The 25,404-nt window shown below is 35.1% G+C and overlaps 1 protein-coding gene across 2 annotated transcripts in view; it reads right to left on the bottom strand.

Moving 5' to 3' along the window:
* Positions 1-25,404, bottom strand: part of ELP4 (elongator acetyltransferase complex subunit 4) — a 170,170-nt gene that overhangs the window by 141,725 nt on the left and 3,041 nt on the right. For both annotated transcript variants that reach the window (XM_079786923.1, XM_079786924.1), the window contains exons 2-4: positions 18,918-18,953; positions 13,028-13,149; positions 1,623-1,754 (exon numbers count right to left, since the gene is read on the bottom strand). In XM_079786923.1, coding sequence (XP_079643049.1) covers positions 1,623-1,754; positions 13,028-13,149; positions 18,918-18,953 — 290 coding nt within the window. The remainder of the gene's footprint in view (positions 1-1,622; positions 1,755-13,027; positions 13,150-18,917; positions 18,954-25,404) is intronic.

Below are 25,404 nucleotides of genomic sequence, written 5' to 3' on the forward strand. Positions count from 1 at the left end.
ACAAGCAAATATACATGCTGGTAACATTTCAAAGAAATGCAAAGAAGCCAGAAGATGATTTCTATATTTTAAACTTGACAGAACTTAAGTTGTAAATATAAACTTCAGTTTCACCATTGACTGTAAATTCAAAATAAGCTGTTGTTTTATTTGTATTAATTAATGAAACTTAATGGAATTTCCCATTTAATTTACATACTATATAACTCATTCACTCATGTATTCAACCAGTAACTATTGAGCACCCACTGTATGCCAGTAAAACAAAATAATCAAAAGTCCCTTTTTCTCAATGAGCTCACATTCTGGTAGTGGAGATAGAGGCTGTATTTATTATAGAGGCCCCGTGCATGAAATTCATGCGCAAGGGGGGGGGAGTGTGTGTCCCTCAGCCCGGCCTGCACCCTCTTGCAATCTGCCTGCCTACCTCATTGCCCCTACCCACTCACCTGCCTGCCTGATTGCCCCTAACCACTCGCCTGCCTGATCGCCCCTAACCACTCACCTGCCTCCCTCATCACTCCTAGCCACTCTGCCTGCCTGCCAGATCGCTCCTAACCACTCTGCCTGCCTGATTGCCCCTAACCGCTTCTGCCTCAGCCTCTACCATTGTGGCTTCATACACAAGGATGTCTGGAATGATGACCTGAAGGTTGTTTGGCTGTTTGGTCTAATTAGCATATTACGCTTTTATTATTATAGATGCCCTGAAGAAAAATTTGGCAGTGAAAGGAGATGAGAGAGAGAGAGAGAGAGAGAGAGAGAGAGAGAGAAAGAGAAAGAGAGCACTTTTATTTTACATGTAACGACAAAGGAAGACATTCCTGATCAAATGATATTTGGGGAGACTGGAAGAAAATGGGAGAATAAGTCTCTTGTAAAGACCACTGTATGAAGAGCACATTTTAAAATATATATGAGATAAAACTACTTATTAGATTGACAATAATCTAAAATGTTTGGTAAGACACTAAATTAGTGTGTATGTGTGTGTGGGGGAAACTAGTACTCATACTTTGCTGTGTAAAAAAAGGTGAAAGGATTAAGCAAAAACAAACAAAAACACCACATACACAAAATCAAACTTCACAGACACAGGTAACTGTATGATGATTACCAGAGGGGAGGGGCTGATAGGGAGGTGAAAGAGGGTAAAGGGGGGATACTAGTAAATGATAAATGGTAATGAAAGGAGATTTGACTTTGGGTGGTGAACACAAATATACAGATGATGAATTACAGAATTGTACACCTGAAACCAATATGATTTTATTAACCAATGTCATCCCAATAAATTCAATAAAAATTAAAAATATATATAATAAATGGCTTTGCTAGTTCACTTACACTGGCTTGCAACCCTAGAATAAAAGAATCCGTATGGAGACTATGGAAGAAATGAAATAATCTATTTTGGCTTAAAAAGAAACACTATTTGCTATAATTTTATTATTAAGAAATATGTCATCTTGATCAAATACGCTATAAATGAAATATATCTAGTTATTTAAATAAACAAGTATACACTGTATTGCACTTTAACAGTTGTACAAGAGATTCCATAAAATGAAAACAAATTTATTTGCAAATTTTAGAAATGCATAGTTTGTATGCTGACTTGCCTCCATCTTAGGTAACAGCTGATAACGCCAAGCTATTTTCATCTTACTGTTAAATTCTGGTGTTTCATGACTATGTACATCTTCACCAAGTTCTTTTTTGTAATTATCATCAAGTAACGGTGCAGGAAGTCCCTAAGAAAACAGAACGACACATTATTGAGCATGTGTGGCAAAAAAAAAAAAGAGAGACAATTTTCTTAAATAATGATATTAGCAATACTAGAATTTTCTAATGTATTAAAACTTGATGTCTTAAAATTGGTTCAAGCACAAAGTCATAACAAATATAAATCTAAAACAGAGAAAGGGGGTAAATATAATATTAAATGTGCAGTTTAAATTTTTAGCAATGAACTGGAATTTAAAGAAAATATTCCAATTTTTATACTAACCAAAATCAACTGCTGGTACAACAAAAGGCTGTGCTCATATTTTAAATTTATACACTTAAAGCAAAGTCTCAAATTAGCACTTATGTACTATATTACATGTAATTATTGTTATGTTTGCCACAAGGTAAAAATAAAGCTTGTGCGCAATCTGTTTACTGGTTTGTAATTCTAGAATTCAAAAACTCTTTCACCGAAATAATGGGTGAAAAAATAACTAAGAGTAAAGACATTTTTTTTGCCCATATCAAATATTAGTTTTGCACCTGCAAGCTTATGCCTCTTCTTTAAAAAATAAAAGGAGAGTTTAAAATCTGTGCTTAAATGAAGAGACAATGGATTCCAATTTTACTTGTTTTTTTGGAAGCTGACCTACTGAGTGACTACAGAAAACATAATGAAAACAATTTTTTTTTAAGAAACACACACACACAACAACAACATTTTTTTTTTTTTTTTTTTTTTTTTGGTGTGTGAAAAGGTACTATAGAAATAATGCAAAGAAAAAAGTACATAAGTTTCTTGGAGAAGGAAAGCCCATGCAATAATTGTATCTTTTCTTAGCCAGAATCGCAAAGATAATGTGAGGCTGACTTAGTAAACACGATCTTGTGCTGTATCACTAATAGTCTAAATTTCAACCTTTACTTTTCAAGGTCAGATGTACTTGTCTTAGAATCAAGTCAACTAATCAGCTGGACAATGCATTCAGCATCATATATGATAGTCAATTCCTAAAAGACCTCCAATTAGATTCACATTTTAATTTATGATAGCATTAGAAACTAGTTATATCATGTAAGCTCTGAATCCATTGTACCTAGAGTAGTATTAGTATTTTACAAAATATAAAGTAACTACTTTTTCCGATGAAAGTAAGTATTTCTAAGATGTATAGTACAATATGGCATAGTGGTTATGAGTTTGAATTCTGCAACAAGATTGTTTGGGCCCAAATCTTGACTTTACTGTTTGCACTAGTAGCTTTGTGTCAATAGTTATGCTGAACACCTACTGGACTTCTCTATGTCTTCATTTATTATCTGAAGAATGGGGGGGGGGGGGGAAGTATTTACTTCAATGCATTGTTGTAAGGAAAAAATGAATTAAAAATGTAAAATATAGAGAATGGTGCATGCCACATATTAAGCACTCAAGTAATGTTAGATTATATGAAGTCAGTCAAATAACTGTCTTAACCAATACTCAGAGCCATACATTTTGACTGTCAATACCAGTTAATAATATAAATATTTGGGTTAACATTTTTTTCCTCCCAGGGACACAATAATAACTATGACAAAAGAATAAAGTTAAAAAAGCCAACCTCTCCCACAATAATCACTAATGACATTACCAGCATATACTTATGTGTATACATACATAGATATGTTAGACAAATAAAAGAAGGATATGATAAAATGCTATTAATAATTTTGTACTTTAATTTATAAAACAAAAATGAAGTAAAAGTGAAAGAATTGTTGAACTGATCAATGATTCTTTGCTTCAAGCGACATTAACATATTCTCCAGTAAGTTTAGAAATGTGATTATGAAGCCTATTAAGATGTAGGAGTCACTAGGTTCCTTTTTCTTATCTTTATTGTTGAAAGTGTTACATATGTTCCCTTTTTTGCCCCACTGACTCCCTCCAGCCAGCCCCCACCCCAGGCCTTCACTACCCTATTGTCTGTGTCCATGTCGTATGCATATATGCATACAAGTTCTTTGGTTGATCACCTTCCATCCACCCACCCTCCCTGGCCTTCCCTCTAAGATTCTGTGCTCTGTTCTGTGCTTCCATGTTTCTGGATCCACTCTATTCATCAGTTTATTTTGTTAATTAGCTTCCACATAGGAGTGAGATCATGTGATATAAAAACATATAAAAAAGAAAATGATAACCTATTAACCACGTAACCAGAAATAATAACTCTGAACATATTTAAGTATTTCCCTCCAGTCTTTTACATATATTTTTTAAAAATGCATATTAACTATTTGCATATTATAACATACTAGTAGCCCATTTGCAGGAAAAATCCTGCAAGCGACCGCTGCGGCCGCATGCGCTGCCGCTGCCACCGCTGTTGTGGCCACCACACCTGCACCCGCGCTGCTGCCACCCGCCCCACTCCGCCCCACTCCGCCCCACCCCACCCCGCCTGGGCTTTCCCTCCAGCAGCCATCTTGCTTTCCACTTTTCCTCCGTCTTCCTTCTAAGTTGTCTTTAGTCTTCACTCCTCCCTCCCTCAGCGTATGCAAATTAACCGCCATCTTTGTTGGGTAATTTGCATACTCGCCCTGATTGGCTGGTGGGTGTGGCTTTGGATGGCGGGCGTGGCTTGGGCGTAGCGAAGGTGCGGTCAATTTGCATATTACTATTTTATTAGGTAGGATAGTATTTGAGTTCTAAAATTATGATATTGTGAGCATTTCTACCTTTTTGTTTAAAGTAAGATTTTCAGTGGCTGCATATTGAATTATATAGCTTAATTAACATTCAGTTTATCATTTCCTACTGTTGAATCTTTAGGTTGTCTGCAGTCCAAGAATAATACAATAAACATTGTTTGTAATATATCCTTTGCATCTCAAATTATTTTCTCTGAGATATATAAACATCTAGAAAATAATAGAGAAAAATGTGAAACAATCCAGTTTCTACCACTTGGCTTTAACAAACCTCAACAACTGGCATACCTGAAAAGCAAAGCAGTAATTGCAGCAAGCAAGGAGTAACACTCTCGTGTGTAAACAGGAAAATTTGCTGAAAGTCTTTAAAAGAAACAATAAGACCCCCAGACCCTCCATTTTCCCCACAGAGCCAGGATACTCCTCCTCCCCGACTGTGCAAGAGAAATGGAGAGGTCAAGTTGGACAAACTCTGGAAGCAGGAGCACTACAGAGGGCAGGGGTGAGACATCATGTGTAAGACAAGGAACACAGAAATCTGCAGGCAGAGGGCAAGGCAGCTTCCTCTTCTCATACACACAGACACAGCTGGCTCCCACTGCTAAACTCTCAGAAGGCCAGAAGCTCTCCTTACTGGGAACAGGCAGGAGATTGGGAAATTAGAAGATTCCTCCCTGGGGAAACTGACAAAATTAAGAGAAAATACCTTTAGAGAGACTCCACTAGCTAACCCCAGCCTCTAGAACTGTGAGAAAATAAATCTGTCTTTAAGTCACCCAGTCTGTGGTATTCTGCTATGGCAGCCCAAGATGACCAAGAGGGATTCTAGTACCAAAAAAATGGCTACTGCTGTAACAAATAGCTAAAAATATGAAAGTGGTTTTAGAATTAGATAATTCCAAAGGCTGGAAGAGTTTTGAGATGCAAGCTAGAAGTTAGCGAAGTTAAGGGTGATTCTGGTGAAGTCTCAAATGAAAATGAGGAACATATTATTGAAAACAGGAGGAAAATATAAGGAACGCATTATGGAAAACGTTATGAAGTGGCAAAGAACTGGGCTGACGTGTTCTAGTGTTTTGTGGAAGGTACTGCTTGGGAGTGATGAAAATGGATTTTAGCTGAGGAGATTTGTAAGCTAAGTTTTGAAGGAGCGGCATGGTTCCTCCTAAGTGCTTAGAGTAAAATGCAAAAAGGGAGAAATGAATTAACAAAGGAATTTCAGCCAAAAGGAAAGAGAACTTGAATTGGAAAAATCTTAGCTTATCCATATTGCAAAAAATGAAAAAGCTTGTTCTGAAGGAACAGTTATGGCTGAACAACCATTTGATAAAAAGATCATGGGTGTGACACTTGGATTAAAGCAGCCATCTCAGCAGAATCCAGGAATAGAGATGGAATTACACTGGTACAGACACTTCAGTTTAAACTAAAGGGAACACACAAGGCAGAATGGAATTAAGGAAGGCTATTGACCTTCCTGGATTTTTAAAAAATATATATTTTATTGATTTTTTACAGAGAGGAAGGGAAAGGGATGGAGAGTTAGAAACATTGATGGGAGAGAAACATCAATCATATGCCTCCTGCACACCTCCCACTGGGGATGTGCCCACAACCAAGGTACATGCCCTTGACCGGAATCGAACCCGGGACCCTTCAGTCCGCAGGCCGATGCTCTATCCATTGAGCCAGACCAGTTAGGGCATCCTTCCTGGATTTTTAAGGACCCCAAACGTGATCAGAGTTCCTTGGAGCTGCCACTCCCATGACAAGTTTGCAAAAGAAAAAAGTTAGAGGACTTAAAAGTACCTGATTTCATAAAAAGGCCAAGAGACATATGAAAACATGCTCAAAGTCACTAATCATCCAAGAGATGCAAATCAAAACAACAATGAGATACCATCTGACACCTGTCAGAATGGCTATCATCAACACATGACAAGTGCTGGTGGCGAGGATGCGGAGAAAAAGGAACCCTCGTGGAAATGCAGACTGGTGCAGCCACTGTGGAGAACAGTATGGAGTTTCCTCAAAAAATTAAAAATGGAACTCCCATTTGACCCAGTAATCCCACTTCTAGGAATATATCCCAAGAAATAAGAAACACCAATCAGAAAGGATATATGCACCCCTATGTTCATAGCAGCACAATTTGTAATAGTTAAGATTTGAAACAGCCTAAGTGCCCATCAGCATATGAGTGGATTAGAAAACTATGGTACATCTACACAATGGAATACTACACTGCTATAAAAAGAAAGAACTCTTACCATTCACAACAGTATGGATGGACATGGAGAACATTATGCTAAGCAAAATAAGCCAGTTGGAGAAAGATAAATACCACATAATCTCACTCATTTGTGGAATATAATCAACAACATACACTGATGAACTAAAATAGATCCAGAGACAGAGAAGCATCAAACAGACTGTCAAACCTCAGAGGGAAGGCAGGAAAGGGTGTCTGTGTGTTGTTGTGGGGGGGGCGGGGGCAGAGATCAACCAAAGGACTTGCAGGCATGCATATAAGCATTACCAATGGACACAGACAATATGGGGTGAAGGCATGTGCTGGGGGTGGGAGTGGCTGGGGAGAGGTCAATGGGGGGAAGAGGAGACATATGTAATACTTTAAACAATAAAGAATTAAAATAATAATAATAATATAAAAATAATGGAAAAATAAAACCACGTATTGTGAGCCAACTGCATTCCAGGCAATGTTACCTTGCCACTTATATTGTATGTTCATTTTACTTTCATTAAATCACAGAAATAAACATAAAACTAGAGATATTTTTATTTGCAAAAAAATATTTAATTTGAGCCACAAATGTGAGCCACATGTTTAATTTCTAAAAGCTACATTTAAAACGTAAAAAAAGGAGAAATTAATTTTAATGTGGTTATATTTTATTTAGACTGATTAACAAAAATATATTAACATATAATCAAAATTAAAATTATTGATATATTTTACAATTTTATACTAAAAAAATACCTGGTTTCAAGAAATTATGAAAGTAGAAAAATGAAGTTCATGTAAGACAGACATATGATTTAATGGAACAGAACCATATATTCAGAGAAACACACCCATATATTCAGTTAATAGATTTTCTATATTGGTGCCAAGGCAATTCAATAGGGAAAGAATAACAGCAAATTTTCAGAAAACAATTAAGTAGAAAATCTTTTTTTTTTTTTTTTTTAAATACATTTTATTGATTTTTTTACAGAGAGGAAGAGAGAGGGATAGAGAGTTAGAAACATCGATGAGAGAGAAACATCGATCAGCTGCCTCTTGCACACCCCCTACTGGGGATGTGCCCGCAACCAAGGTATATGCCCTTGACCGGAATCGAACCTGGGACCCTTGAGTCCGCAGGCCGACGCTCTATCCACTGAGCCAAACCGGTTCGGCTAAGTAGAAAATCTTAATGGCTTTGGGGTACTCAAAGGGTCAGCAAATTATAGCCTGTAAATCAAAGTCAGCCAGCTACCTGTTTTTGTAAATAAAGTTTTATTGGACCACAATTATGCTCATTTGCTTATGAAGTATCTATGGCTGTCTTAGTGATACAAGAGTAGAACTGAGTAGCTGTAACAGAGACCATATGGCCTGCGAGGCCAAAAAATATTTACTGTCTAGCCCTTTATAACACACTCTATTGTCATATTCTTGTTTTCTAAAAGAAAAAATATCAGGTTTTTGGTTATTTCCTGCAATGTGGTGCTTACAGTTTGCATATATTGGGTAGCAAGGATCAGGAATTAAAAAATAAAAAGCAGGCTTCATAAATTCTATATAGAAAATAGGCTTGGAAATATAAAATTTCTCTACCTCTTTTAATTAATTGAATCAGGTTAGAAAAAACATAATAAAGCAACTGGCCCTACCTTCAGACAAAAAGAACTATTTATTCTACTTTAAGAAAAACCCATATGAAAATAAAATTATTACAAACTTCCAATACCAAAATATACCCCAGTATTTAAGTACATATGTATTTTTCATCAGAAACATTTATCCTTATCCATAAGACGCTGCAAATATATTTGTTCCCTTTCAATTCAAGCCATTCTTTGCCTACTGCTATATTAGTTTGTGATCTTTGTTTTGGCAGATGCACAAGCAAAATCTGATTCCAACAGTTTGACCCTTCTCACTTTTTATGTTCTCTAGGGCATAATAAAACCCAAGATACAATCCCTCAGCAGTTAATGAAGCCTAACCTCCCACCCTCTTAATTACCAATGCATTATACCAACTATAGGCATCATACTCCTCTCTAAGCTATTTTACAATTGAGCAGAAGTACTACTGAGCTATTATGTAGCAACATAATCCGTGCAGCATGAGAAATCCTTCTTAAAAATAAAATCTTTTGATCCTTGCAGGTTTTGGTAACTGTATAATTAATACTACTTAAGCATTATCCATGAATCAGCAAGTATATTATATTGTGTCAGTAAGTATATTACTTTGTTGATTTTGAGGTTGTTTTTTTTTGGGGGGGTGGGGGCTATTTATTTTCTGAAAGATAAACAAATCCAAAGATATTATTGATTATCATAATGTGAATACAAAGTACACCAAATATCCAACCTGAGTATCCATATATCATATATTAAAAGTATGTCTGCCCTTCACATCATCTCTAGTTAAGTATTTAAAAATATATGTCATGATCTCACTTATATGTGGAATCTAATGAACAAAACAAACTGACAAACAAAATAGATCCAGAGACATGGAAGCATGCAACAGACTGAGGATCCTCAAGGGAAGGAGAGTGGGGGGAGGGAAGAGAGCAACCAAAAAACTTACATGTATACATGTGTAACCCATTGACACAGATAATAGTGGGGTGAAGGCCTGGGGAGGGGACAGGAGTGGAGGGAAGGGAGTCAATGGGAGAAAAAAGGGGACATTTGTAATACTTTCAACAATAAAGAGAAATTTAATTTTAAAAAAAAGTATATGGGGGAAAGTCGACTTAAATTGTTAAAACATTGGGAAATGTAGATGACATGGAAATCCAGGGTATAGGCGATGCTACATAAAGACATTTTTAAAAGTCATACGTTAAAAAAAAAGTCATATATTTTGAGTAGACTAAATTATCCACCAATTCACTGGTATTAGCAGGTTTGGTTGGTGAGATCATGTGCAATGATCTTCTTTAGTAAATGTTTACTGTATAAGGGTGTTCAGTAACCGGTTTTTAACAAAATATGATATATGAAAATCTATATTAAATAAACAGTTTATGCAATAATTATTTGAGTTATAGAAGGATTCTTATCTTGGCATAGGATTCTTACAAAATTCCTTTAAGTATTAATTGACTTTATTGAATATAAACTAATTTATAAAAACCTGATATAACTAAAACATTTCTAAATATAATTATATTAGGATAGTGATAATAATCTTATAATTATTTATTAAATTCAGGTAATAAAATTTTTACATTGTTGGAAAATATATATTCTAAAGTTTCAGGAATATTTACTGTCAAAGAAATCTCAATTAGAAATCAAATTAGGCATTTATTTTCATTTAAGAGATCCTGATCAGTTAAACCCCTGGCTCAGGAATACACAAGCGACTGGTTTTGTCTGATGTCATATTCTTTTATTTTTCCAGAATAAATACAGCTTATGGAAAATGTCACAAACAAAAATCCTTAGGGTATTGTGGGGTACTATATGAAATTGGATATCCCTTTATTTTTATTAATTTTGAATATTACATCCTGTAGTACATTAGGTGTCAATAGAACAAAACTGATTCTTTCTGCTCATTGAGTCCTGAATAAAGGCATAAAATCGATTTTCTTTAATTCTATAGCTCTCTGTATATTGTAATCTGTTTCAAGAATATAAAGGTAAGAAGTTTCACTTCATAGTCTCAACTCTACTTTCTACTTCCAATTCATTTTCAGTTTAATACTCTCTACCTTGTTTCTGAAACCTAGCACCGTCTTTTAGATACACACGCACATAAATAACAGAACTGAAGTAAGACTATTTTACAAAAATAGCACATTTCAAGTGCTTCTGAGTTCATTACTATTCCAGAATATTAAAAGATTGATGTGGTGAGCTAAGGCCACTTTCTGCAACTGCTTATCATTTTTTTGTTGAACAAAACTTAAAATTTCAGGAAAGAAAGACTGGCCACTGAAGAATCATTCCAACACTAGTTGGAGAAGTAGCCTTCTTTTGGACTGTCACACCGTACAGTTATCCTTCTGTACTGTCTGCTTAATCTATGACCCTTGATGGTGTGCTGCCTTCTTCTTTTCATGGTATCCTTTAATATCTCATGTACAGGGATAATATGTTAATTTGGGAGCTGATGAAAAAGTATTTCTTTTTACTTTTAATGATTCTGGTTTTCAGAATTTCAAATCATGTATCATTCCCCAAAAGATCGAATATTTTCTTCTAACTACTTTTTTTTTTTTTTTGGTAAAAGTATTCAGAAGAAAAATGAACTCTCCTTCTAATATTCCCAATTCTGGCCTTTGTGGCTTATTTTCAAAGAATGATAAAGTGCTATATAATAGTGCTAAGATTTTGACATTTCTTTTGAGCATAACAATAACCATCAAGTACAACAATTCATTTTTTTATGAGCTCGAAATAAAATTTTTGAAAGCAATGTGTGTGATTTAGAAAGCAAACCTCCCAGATATTTTAAATTTGGAACTCTGGAATGAGGTAGCTGGGGTATTATCCCTATCTTAATATGAAAGGTTAAGTGACTTGCACAAGATCCTGTCACCAGTTAAGTAGCAACACAGAAATTAAAATCTAAGCCGAGATCCTACATATATTTCACCTTCTTGAGGATAAATATTACAGAGTATGGAATTTTTACTATATGACTTAGGTTACCTTTCTGCATGCAAAAGCCCCCTTTTTTGTTGGCTGATGCACAAACATCAAATACAAATGTGCGTTTATTTTAATGTTATATCAGAGATGGTTTTCACAAGGTAGTGACAGAGAGTTGAGTTTATTTTTCCTTTATACTTTTATCTTAACTTTCATTCCTATTGGAAAATAAGGCACATGCCCTCTTTTAAAAGCTGGCTACAAATGTAGGTCGCTGGAAGTAGTATTGAGCCTTTGCATGTTTCTTCTAAGTCTTTTTAGATTGCCAAAGAAGCTCTAATTGAAGCTGCCAGAGGAGAATTTAGAATTTTAAATAAGATCTCAGGAGTAGCAAGGCGGGTAGGTGAGGGCGGGCGGAAGAGGGAAACCCTGGGGCCAAACAGCAAATTTTCGACTCAGCTAGTACTTCAGACTTATAAGCATTGAAAAGTGTATGTTCTGATAATTTTCTGAACAAATAAATTGTTGACAAACAAATGAAGGGAACATAACACCGATTACAACTCTGCCTTCAAAGGGCTTGTCTAATATTTGTCCTTATACTGTGGATAAAAGGTATACAGTAACAAAATAATTTTGATAGGAAATACAATAAATATTATACAGGCTAAAAAAGTAAAAATGCATGAGAAAATGTGTTATGTTATTGAACATGCAACAAAGCTTGCAAAGTAGAAGGACCAGAATTATTTTTTATTATTTTAACATGATGTATTAAAATTACAACTTTGGAAGTGAGTATAACAATAACAAAAAAAGTTAAAGAATATATCTGGCCAACCAAGGAGTGTTTCTTTAACTTCATTCTTACAGCTATTGCAATTTTTGGCAGAACACAAAAAGCAAGATAGATCTGAGATATTTTTGCATTCTATTTACTCAGAAAGACCAGAATGTATTTTAATGTACTAAGAGCAAACAAGTGACCACTCCCTGGATTCAGAATTTTAATTTTTGTTCCATGATCAGTAAATTGAAGATGAAGAGCAAACACAGACTTAATCTTGACACCAAATTAACAGAAGGAAAAGAAACCTTTTTAATAGAAATTAAAACTTTACATTGTTTATCAAATAATACTGCTACATCTAATTCTAAATCAACTGGTATCTCTGATCTCATTTATAACCAAAGACTCCAATAAAGCAAAAGATATGTGGTACAATGAATAAGATCTTAACAAATGAGTTCAGTATTTGAGTAAAAGGTTGATATTTTGGGATATAAAAGAATGCTTTCAAATTATTAACATAGAATTTTAATTTTTACTTATGAATTTAAAGTCCATAAAAAATTCTGAAGATGTAGTCTTAATTTTCATATTTCATTACTAAATATCTTGTTATACTAATTCATCAAATATGATATGGTTCATTTTAAATGAATTGTTACTTATTCCATGACTTATGGGTGGTGGGCTTGATCTCCAGTAGGGGGAATAAACAATTCTTCCAAAAAGAGGAAACTATCTGCTTAAATAAATTTGATTCTTTTAAGAGAAAAAAAAATGCATGTAGGGTCCCATTAGTGCATATACAAACATAATTGCATTTGTACAAACATATTATATTATATATATATATATATATATATATATATATATATATATATATATATATAAACAATATGTTTTCATAAAATATTCAAGATGCAATATTGAACATATAGAATACAATCTAATCTATACCTGTAATATGTCAGCAGGGTCTTCTTTTGCAGATGCGACCAACAAAGTATGCCCAGTGACGATTCCTTCTGCCAGGAAATACTTGAAGAGCAAAGGAGAATAAGTATTATATTTATCCTCTTCTGTAAAAAAGAAAAAAATAATATAGTCAGAATCCTACCATATACCATGAACAATCCGGTGTTTTTATAGTTTTTCTCCTTAAAACAATTATAGGAGGTAAGGCAATAATTATGTTTTCCTAAGGTACAGTTAGATAGGCTAAGAGACTTATTTTGAAGTTGATACTCTTAATAGAGTCTTCCTGACTTTTATAAAAATCATTCTCCATCTATTGTAGCCACAAAATTTAGAGGGTTATTATGCATGCGAGATTTGCAAATTTTCTGCTCCTTTTAAAGGTATGCTTTTCCCAATCTGAGAGCAGAATTTTGTACTATAAAAAGCTGAAGTCTATTGACTTGAGGTGTCAGAGAACAGAACTAAGGCTGAGGATTATAGAAAGTGTGAGCCCAAAATCCGAGTATGTATTTTGTACAAATATTTGGCCATTGAGTAAACTTTGTGATTCCAAGGACCATTCTTGTGTGACCAGGCTGAAAAAGCAACATTGAAAGGTGAAAAAACTGGATAGAGATATTATCTGCTGCATAGTATACTAAAATGAGTTAATAATTTAAGCCCAGGCAAGCTAACTACCTATTAAAACAAAAAAACAAGTAATCTTCAGAAGAACATAATAAAATTCAGAATCATTACAATGTTACTATTTACAACATACAGGTTTCAACCAAAAATTACTGAATATGATCCAGACTAATGAAAACACACTCCAAAGAAACTGATTCCAAATGGGCTCAAAAGTTGGATTTAAAAGAAAAAGACTTTAGCCCTGGCTGGTGTTCTTGGTGGTTAGAGTGTCAGCCCACACACCGAAAGGTTCGCAGGTTTGATTCCAGTCAAGGGCATGTACCTGGCCCCAGCCAGGGCACGTGCAGGAGGCAACCAAATGATATGTCTCCCTCACTCTCTCTCTCTTTTTCATTCTCCCCCTTCCCACTCTATAAAAAGCAATGGGAAAAATATCCTAGGGTGAGGATTAACAACAACAACAAAAAAAAAATACTTCAAAACACCCATTATAAATATGTTCAAAGAATTAAAGAAAAATGTATACCAAGTATTAAAAACGTATGGTATCAACAAGTAAACAGAAAAAAATCAACAGAGAAATGAAAACTATAAAAATGAAGTAGATAGAAAATTTATACCTTAAAATTATGATTCTCTAAATAAAAAATTTACTTGGTGATCTCATGAGTAGATTAAAGATAGAAGAAAAAAAACACATGAAGGCCAATCAGCAGAAATTATGCAATCTGAAGAACATAGAAAAGAAAATTAAACAGAACTTGAGACATGTGGAGCAATACAGAGAAGTCCGACCAGTGTTTAATTGGAGTCTTAGACAATGAGACAGAAAGAAGCAGAAACAATATTTAAAGAAGTGATGGCCAAAATATGGCCAAAACTTCCCCAAGTTTGATGAAAATATTCAGTTACAGATCCAAGAAGCACAGGAAACCTCTACTAGGATAAATGCAAAGAAACCAAATCTAAGAACATCATAATCTTGGAAGCAGAAGGGAAAAATAATATGATATACAGGGGTACAACAATACAATTAACAACTGATTTGTCATCAGAAACAATGAAGGCTAGAAGAAATGGTAATTATATATTTGAAGAGTTGAAAAACAAACCCAACTTAATCTTGACACCAAATCTTGACACTAGCTACCTCATTCCAATTGTAAATTCACAAAATGTATTAAAAAATTGAGGTCAACCCTGGCCAGGTGACTTGGTTTGAACATCATCCCATACGCCAAAAGATTGTGGGTTTGATTCCCAGTCAGGGAACATACCTAGGCTGCGGGTTTAATTTCTAGTCAGAGCGCAAATGGGAGGCAGACCATCCATGTTTCTCTCACATTGATGTTTCTTTCTCTCTCCCTTTCTCCCTTCCTCTCTCTAAGCATATCCTCAGGTGAGAATTAACAAAAAAATTGAGGTGAAAACTGAGGCAATTCATTGACAGCTGACTTGTAATATAGATCATTAAAAGATAAAGGAAAATGACACAACATGGTAACTTACATTTATAGGAAGGAAAAAAGAATACAAATTGATGATAAATATATGGGAAATTATAAAACACTGTGATTGTGTATTATGTATTTATATACAGATATGTATATGGACAAATTATTTTTACTTTGAATTTCATAAAAAATACAACTATTTAAAGGAAAATTGACAGAACTAAGAAAATATAAACATAAATTATATTTGGAGATTTTATTATACACATCTTAGTAATTGATAGAACTGAAGAAAAAAATTATTAAAAAAATAGAAAATCTGAACAATCTCATCAACTGCCTTAATCGATTACATCATACAGTTCTAGAATGCAATATACAAAAAGTTCTGAGGAACAGCTAGCTAATTCCCTCAAACCCTCCCAGACCCAGATTATGTAACTCCATTTTTGGAAAAGCCTTTCTGGGTGAGATGATCACTTGCTTTAGAAAGCATCTTAACTCCTATTATAGCCTTTAATACACATTATTGAAATTTCCCCACCAAGCCACAAGATCCTCATGGCAGAGAACGCTTCTCAATGGTACAACCCTAGAATTGGACACATCGTGTATATCTAGTAAATATTTGTAGAATTAATTAAGGGAAACAAACAACAAACAAAAATCCACCTTTGTCTTATAAATCAGCCAGATCTACTGTAGTTTGCTGAAAACACACCCTATCATAACTCTCTCTCTCTCTCTCTCTCTCTCTCTCTCTCTCTCTCTCTCTCTAATAGTTATCAACTCTATTTTTTCAAAGACTCCTTTGAGGCACAAAAAACTAACAGGAGGAACATCACCTATTTAGGGATTTGCAAAAACACTATGCTCTTCAAGCTGAAAATTACCAATTTTGTGAAACAAATTTTGAAGTTGTACAATAAGCATTTAATTAATCTATTTAGTGAATCCCCTTAACACTGACCAAGAAAAATGATAATGATGTGACAGAACTGCCAAAAAGCAAATGTGGTTCTGGCCAGAATTAATAGTCTAATTCCTAGGTTGAGAGAGCTGATTGTCCTCATCTATTCTAGTAGTCAACCAGACTGACAATAATATATTTCACTTGGGTATTTACATAAACTAAAGTATCTTCAGAATGGTGTGAGTGGTATGGTCAAGGGACCTGAAAGCATGAGAAATGAGATATTTAGCTTGAAGAAAAAGAGATCTAAGGGATGCAAGGGAGCTGTCCTTAAATATTTGACAGGCTGTCATATGGAAATGGAATCACACTTGTTCATTAGGCCAAGGGGTAGACTGAAGCCAGAGGATAGGAAGAAGAGTATCAATTTTTCCTTATATCAAAGTCCAAATGAGCTGCTCCTATCATTTCATTGACTACCTATTAAAATGTTATTTACAATATACAACAATGACTTTCTAATTATCTATTTTCCTGACACTTTTAAATCTTTATCTTATTTCATTTGTTTATTGCAGGTATTGCTGTGGACAATTTTCCCCAGTTAAGACACTTCTTGCTCTGTTTCACTATTTCTTTTATTTCTTTTTTTTTATTTTTTATTTTTATTGATTTCAGAGAGGAAGGGAGAGGGAGAGATAGAAACATCAATGATGAGAGAGAATCATTGATCGGTTGCCTCCTGCATGCCCCCTACTGGGGATCAAGCCTGCAACCCAGGCATATGCCCTTGACTGGAATCGAACCTGAAACCCTTCATCCACAGGCCAACGCTCTATCCTCTGAGCCAAACCAGCTAGGGCAGTGGTCGGCAAACTCATTAGTCAACAGAGCCAAATATCAACAGTACAACGATTGAAATTTCTCGAGAGCCAAATTTTTTAAACTTAAACTTCTTCTAACGCCACTTCTTCAAAATAGACTCGCCCAGGCCGTGATATTTTGTGGAAGAGCCACACTCAAGGGGCCAAAGAGCCGCAGTTTGCCGACCACGGAGCTAGGGCATGTTTCACTATTTCTTTAGCCATTCTTTATATATGTAAACAGTTTATAAAGAGCTCTCAATTCTTTAGTATATAAATATGAAGTGTTTTTATTTATTCTTTCCAGTCACCACTTACCACTATGCTATGAAAATCTTTTCTCATCTCTTAATGATACCTAGAGCTGATTCCTTGATTTTCTCACCACCAGTTTCAGTTATTAAAACTTGGAACAGTTGCCCTGGTCGGTGTGGCTCAGTTGGCTGGGCATCATCTGTACACTGAAAGGTTGTTCAATTCCTGGTCAGGGCACATGCCTGGGTTTCAGGTTTAATTCCTGGTAGGGAGCCAGGAGGAGGCAGCTAAGCAATGTTTACATATGTATGCAAAGCTTATATACAAGATTTTTACAATAGCATTGTTAGTAATAGAAAAAAAGGAATTAACCTAAATGATTTTAAAAAAATTATAGCATATCCATACAATGAAATCCTATGCTGTTAAGAAGAATAAAGTATATCTATATGAATGCACAAGGACTTTTCTCTAAGATGTATTAAATGGAAAAGGCAAAGGTGCTAAATGCTCCCAAGTATATTTCTTATGTAGAAATATTTGAATGGGCTACCAGGGCAGTATTGTCTCTGGGTATGGGGACTGAGGAACTGCAAGGACAACTTATTTTTTTCTATATATCCTTTTGTATGTTATGTATTTATTTATTTATATAAAAACTGTAAATTATTTTTTCCATAAAGTCCTTCAAGTATTTTTTATGTACAATAAAGATAAATTTAAAAAAATGGGACAGATGTCATCATTTCTAGAATTCTAGTATAGGTCATTATAAATGTGGAATATTGTATTCCGTTCTGGAGTCAGCTGAAGAGACAATGATAGACTAGGCGTGACAAGAAAAAAACCAGGATGAAAACCAAGATACATAAAAACTAATTTAATAAACTATGTCTATTTAGTTTGGATAAGATTTTAGATGTTAAAACGGTTATTTTCAAATACTTTAAGAGTGTCATGTGAAAGAGTAGATAGATTAATTCTGTATTATTAATACAGAGGGCAAAACTAGGAACAAAAATCAGTTATAAGTAGATAGAGTAAACATTAAGAAAAGGAACTTTCTAATAAATCATTGTATTTTCAACAACAAACATTGCTTTGTGAAGTAGTGAGTTCTTTTAACTAGATAATCTGTACTCAAATGGTGTTTGATATCTGTCAAGGATTATGGAAAAGTGATTGGTGGCTAGATGGGAGCTTTGATGTAACTGCCAAGGTTTATTTCATTTCCAAGATTCTCCAATCTAAACTAAAAAAAGGGAAATGGTATTATGAATGTATATTTAAATAAGAACCATTGTACTTTTAAAGATAAACAAAAATATGATTTATCAGTTCATTACTTTTCTTTTAATAATCTTTCAATAAGAAAACAATAATGATATAAATCTGAGATATATACAATGAACTTGTTAGCACATCAACTTCTTAAATTAAACACTCAATAATCTCACTCTAACTATGAGATTCTCCAGAAAAATCAATTGGCATTAATTCTAGTCTTCTTTTTAAAAATGAAGGACAGTGCCCTGTGAACATTTCTAAGAGCTACATTATCAGATATACTAGCCTAATTTATTTCAAATTCAGATCAGTTTGAATTTAAATTAGAACTTAAGACAATTTCTCTTTAATATTCCTTAACTCCTGCAGAGAATTAAATACTTAAGTTCAGAATAGGAAAACCCATAAAATCATTACGCACAACAAGATAACTGACCAGAAAGCGGAAATATGTATGCTATACTAACCAATAAGAAGAACTGTTCCAACAGCCAAACCTCCACCTGGAAATAAAACAAAATAAGAAAATTAATCTACGTTTTCACATTACTTTTAGCATACAAGTTAGACTTTACCAAGGACAGATTTCCAATAACTTTAAAATTGCTGTTGAAAAGAACATTTTAATCACTTTTGCAATACTTTGCTTAAGGTGCTATTATGAAATAATTACATATTATATGTAATTACACACTACACATTACAATTACTTTCACAGTATACTGTACTGTCCTCCATTCTCTTGATAGGGCCATGCGGCATTCAACATAACAGTGGTTAAGCATTTCAATAATGTTATATTTAGCACTTGTTAATAAATTAACTCAATAACCAAGACCTAAATGTGCACAGTAGCTTAACTACTAAAGAAAAGAAATTCCACTTTAATCTTTATCTTCATATTTAATAATCCTTGGAGAAAAATTCTGATAATTAAAACAGATTCTTTTTTCATTATGAATAATATACACAAAGTCTGGACATGCTCTAAATATATTTAGAACTTAAAATAAATATTTTATTTGTCATTTCAAACAAAAACGTCACAATCACAAAATAAAATTTCAATATAACTAGAAAATGTTCTTTTAAGTATCTGAATTGGGATAATATGATGATGAACATATAACTCAAATAAGATTAATAAAAAATCAATTTAAAATCAAGTTTTAGGAAACTAGAACTACACTAAAAAAATAGAACATTCAATTACTATTTTATTCTCAAAACATTTGTAAAGTATTACTTGTAATTAATGTTGCAAACACAAGGTTACTTAAAAATAAAAATATGGCATGTACTTAAAGTATAATATAAAAAGAAACTACTCAGGGGTTGGGGGAGGTAGAAGAGGGTATCCTATATAATAAAAGGCTAATATGCAAATTGACCGAACAGTGGAACGACTGGTTGCTATGACACGCACTGACCACCAGGGGGCAGATGCTCAATGCAGGAGCTGCCCCCGGTGGTCAGTGTGCTCCCACAGGGGGAGCGGCACTCAACCAGAAGCTGGGCTCACAGCTGGCGAGCGCAGCAGTGGTGGTGGAAGCCTCTCCTGCCTCCATGGCAGCGCTAATGACCCCTCAGGGGATGTCTGACTGCTGACTTAGGCCCGCTCCCAAGAGGGCGCAGGCTGGGCTGAGGGACCACCCCCCCTCCCCCAGTTCACGAATGTCGTGCACCGGCCTCTAGTAGAGGGGATAAATGGTGATGAAAGGAGACTTGACTTAGGGTGGGGAACACACAATAGAATATATAGATGACGTACACCTAAAGCCTATATCATTTTTTAAACCAATTATCATCCCAATAAATTTGATAAAAAAGTAAAAAAAAAACACAACAACACACACAAAAAAATGGGTTTTGGGGTCATTCAAACCTAACTCATGTTCTACTAATCACTTGCTTCCTGTCTTGGACAGTTAATGCAGCTATTGATGCCTCTGTGTTCTGATCTGCAAAATGGGCTTTTCATACTACATGCCTGGCAAGGAGTGTTAAGGAAGCTCATGCCCGAGGACAGCCAGGATTATATTAAAACTTCAATTGTTGGAGACCACACTGGTCCCCAGATCTGAGGCATCCAGCTATGGGGCCTGCCAGAGAGCCCACCAGGGCACCTAGCAGGCAAACAGGTCTGAACAGGCTTCAAATACAGATGCTGTTGAAATAAATGGAATACAAACTCTAAAACAAAAAACAATTCAACATTGTTGTGCAATTGAACACAATGTAATTAGAATGCTTTAGGGTTAAGGAAACAATAGAACACTAATTAAGAACTTCCCCCCCAAAAGTATTATAGTGGCAAATATTTTATAGAAAAACTTAGTATGAAAAGTTCCTTTGATAGAGTTTATTTTTTGCTTCGTAAGTAGCATAAATGTTGATTTCAAAGAACTTAATATATGTTACAGAGAATACAATCCAACATTTGGCGATTTTATGATTATAAGTAGAACATTCCAAATTGACAGGGAAAACAATAAAAAATTTATATACTGTTATGCTTAAGTGGATTTGTTATAGAACTAAATATTTTAATTTCACATTTAGTTCCTTCATTATAGCATTTAAAGCTGTACATAGGACAACTTCAAATGTTCTTCAAACCAAAAGCTTAAAACACAAACTGAAAAGTATATGAAGATAACAGCCATAAAAGATTAGAGCAAAAAGGTTTTCTTTGGGCAAGATTAGGCTAAATGTTTATATGTGGTACAGTTTGTGCCACATATAAACCACATAGAGACCACTAACTTTTTAATCCATTTTGAACATTTAAATTACACTTTCCAACTCCTTACTTCCCTACTTTCCCTTGTTTAACTACCAAATCACCAATTTTTGTATATTTAAGATGAAATATAAGCACATAAAACTCTGCAGTGGGCTAGTCTTAAGTGGGTACTATAAAAAGATAGTTGCCTTTCTTTCCTTAACCGATAACTTACAGGATTTAAATTTATCTCAACTTTCCTGGGTCTACATTCACGTCTCCTCAAGTTAGGAATTTATACAAAGCTTCGAGGCTTCATGTAAAGGAATACTTAGAGAATTAAAGATATTTTGTGAATGTTATTCACAGTGAGATGATAAGAACAGATCAAGGAATAGTTTCCCAATTAAATGAAGTGATATGTAGCTCAGGTGTCTGGCTCAGAGAGGTACTCAGTAAGAGCTACCCTTGCCATTCTGGCTATTATTTTCTGATTAGAACAAATCACTGAAAACACGTTGTTGCTTTATAAAAGACTAGGAGCCCAGCATGCGATGCGAAATCGCGTGGCGCTGCCTACCCTTGTCGCCGGTCTGGCCCTGCCTCCCTCTCTGGCCCTTGAAGCAGCCGCGGTCACGCTGATCAGGCCCACCTCCAGCACAGGCGCGTGGAGGCCCCTGCTGCCCCGCCCCCAACACTGCGTGCACAACCTCCTCCTGTTCGGTTGACCTGTTATGGCGTCCCAGTTAATTAGCATATTTCTCTATTATATACACTGAGTGGCCAGATTATTATGATCTCTGAACGCATAATAATCTGGCCATTCAGTGTATATCCTATATAATAAAAGGCTAATATGCAAATTGTCCCCTTGACCAGGAGTTCGACCAGCAGGCAGGCTGGCCAACTGCCCATGTCCCCTCCCCCTGGCCAGGCTGGCTGGAACCCACCCATGCATGAATGCATGCACCGGGCCTCTAATATATATATATCACACACACACACACACACACACTGAGTGGCCAGATTATTATGATCTCTGAAAGCATAATAATCTGGCCACTCAGTGTAGACTGACCACAGAGTTGGGATTTTAAAATAAGGCTTTTCCATGTATAAGAACTGCATTGTAGGTAGTTAGAAAGAAGCAGAGGACTTACTAGCCAGAGGCTGGGGGCCACCATCTCCTTGACATATCAAGATTTGCAAGATTTCCCTTATACATAAGTACACTGAGTGGCCAGATTATTATGCATTCAGAGATCATAATAATCTGGCCACTCAGTGTAGATTATATATATAGATTATATATATAGATGATCACCATAACAGTGAATGACTATGCTATGGAGGTAATTTTCTATAAGAATGATACAAGCTACTGTTCCTGATAATTCAGAAAACACCACTCATTTAAAAAATCTCATGTACATTAAAATTCTAATCTTTGGAAAATTCAACATTACTTAAAACACCATAGAATGGGGACATTTCAATGACTTTTATCAACCAAATTAATATCCCACCAAGTTTTCTTACAAAAGTAATTTAGTTTTTCTCTCTATTATGTAAATTAACTACTCAAATTAGGATTGGCTCTAGTAATGGTTGGTGATTTTGAAGGTTGGTCATTTTGTAGTAGTTAATATGATGAATCTATCTTATTAACTACTTTTAAATCAAGCTTTTATTCTATGTATATGATGTACTTACACACACACACACACACACAGTAGCAGTTTCTCTAGACTTCCAAATTTTAGTGTGGCAGGCATCAAATTTTCCCAAAATACCTATGTATAAGGTATTTTGATATACCTCATTTGATATGCTGAAGTTCTTGCTGTATTTTAAACTAGAGTTTTTAAAAATACTTTTATTGGTTCCAAAGAAGGAAGAGGGAAAGATAGACATCAATGATGAGAGAGAATCATTGATTGGCTGCCTCCTAAATACCCCTACCTGGGGATCAAACCCACCCTGACCAGGAATTGAACCGGGACCTCCTGGTTCATAGGTCAATGCTCAACCACTGAGCTACCGCAGCTGGCCAAAATAAAGTAAGTTTGAATAAGTTTGTAGTTATGTCCCCACCAAAAGTCTGAAAGCCTAAACAACCAACCACAAGAGGATATTTTGACAATATATTCAACCAAAGCTAGCTTTTAATATATCTTTAAAATCACTAATCCCTAAAATGTTTGACAGGTAAGTAAGCAATTATAATATCTTTATAAAACATACAATGAAGTAAAATGGTCTTCTTTAATTGTATCTTATAGAAATATAGAGACACTTTCTAAGTCTGTAGGCAAATAAACACTTGGTTTTACTTCTAGACCTTCTTAAGAAGTATATTTATCTCCAGCTTACTAAAAACACAGGCAGTAAAATATCATACTCACATTTAAGATTACATGAGTTTGCAAGCATGATATTTTAATGTATTAATTTCATCAAGATTTTATATTTAAAAATGACACATTTTGTCTTAAAACTAGAAAAAATCTAATGCTTTAGAAAACATTAAAGAAAATTTAAGATCTTGTGATTAAGTACCAATATTGTCCTAATGATTTTTAAAATATGAGGGAAAGGATTTTTTAAAAATTGGAGTGAAGTTAGAAAATTATATCAATATTATTTTAAAGAAAGAATATTCAATCCCCACACTTCCCAAAACAAATAGTTAATTAAGCTATAAATTTTGGGTAAATAACATCAAGTTAATATATTAGAACATGAAGGCCCAGAAGTGATCCCTTATTTTACAATAATGGTATCTCCCTTTTCAAAGTTAGAGAAAATAAAAGGGAAAGGAAAAACACCCAGAAAAAATAACAGTGAACTAAAGTCCTTTTAAGTGCTCTCTATTAAATAATAGTTTTGCTTAAAAGAATAGAAAGGCATTTTAGAGAAAATGCAATGTTAAAAACAAGTACATATCCTTTCCTCAGTTCATAGCAATACCCTTAAATATTTAATATCACACCTCAAATTAAATTGCAGTTATTTCATCAAAAAATATACTTTTTCTTCTCTCTCTTGAGGAGTATAAGACATCCTGACAACTCTTTATTATAACAACTAGAGGCCCAGTGCATGATTGAATCATGCATGTGTAGGGTCCCCTACACGCTTTCGCTTTCAATCACGGGGGAGCTGGGTGCCTGTCCGCTGGTGCACCAGGCCTTTCAGAAGCCTCCAGCGCGGCGGAGGCTTCTGAAAGGCCTGGTGCCTGAGTGGACAGGCACCCAGCTCCCATGCTTTTGCTTTCGATTGCAGGGGAGCTGGGTATCTATCCGCTGGTGCACCAGGCCTTTCAGAAGCCTCCGGTGCAGCGAAGGCTTCTGAAAGGCCTGGTGCCTGAGCAGACAGGCACCCAGCTCCCCCGCTTTTGATGGTCCGTGGTGGGACGTGAGCTTCCTGCCCCAGAGGCCCCTTCTGTGCCGCAGCACAGCCATGGCGCAGACGCTGAGCTCGAGCTGCCGCTGGCGACGCGAGCTCAGCATCCCGCCGGCCCAATCGGCCACCCCGAGTCCCGCCCCCCCCACGCCTCCTGGCCAATCGCGGGCATAGCGAAGGTATGGTCAATTTGCCTGTTTGTTTATTATTAGGTAGGATTATTGGCTGGGCAAATATAGGATTCAAAATAGAAAAAGCTATGAACAGTGACAATGGTTATATTGATTAAATCACATGAAACAATTTTACATAAAAAAAAGGAACAAGCTACAGCTTTTAGTTGCTAAAATATCATAACCAGGATTATTTTATTGAGTCCAAACTCAATGAACATCTCTTCCAGTCTAGACTCTAGATTGATATAGTGGAGCAAAGGAAATAAGCCCACTAGTATTTATTTATTTTTTGACATCAGTGTTGAAAATGACAGCTACATCAAACTTCTTTGGAATACTCTTCCTGGATTATTATTTACCCCTAATTCCTATCTGTCATTCACCTGACAGTCAAAATGTAATAAGTCCTAAACAGCAAAGAAGTTAACCCAGTCAAGCCTGAAGTCACCTTTCCTTCAAGTATCTTTTTGAAGAATGAGACTGGGGAATAGTTCCTACAGACTCAATAATACGACCCTCAAATGGACTACACTTTATATGCTAGGATAAAAGAAATTCTGCCAGAATCTTTTACCCACTATAATCTCTCTTTGGAAGTTCTGGAGAAGAAAAATGGAATATTTACATATAGTATCATAAAATAACAAC

The sequence above is a fragment of the Cnephaeus nilssonii genome (assembly GCF_951640355.1).
Source record: "Cnephaeus nilssonii genome assembly, chromosome: 13".
Taxonomy (NCBI): Eukaryota; Metazoa; Chordata; class Mammalia; order Chiroptera; family Vespertilionidae; genus Cnephaeus; species Cnephaeus nilssonii.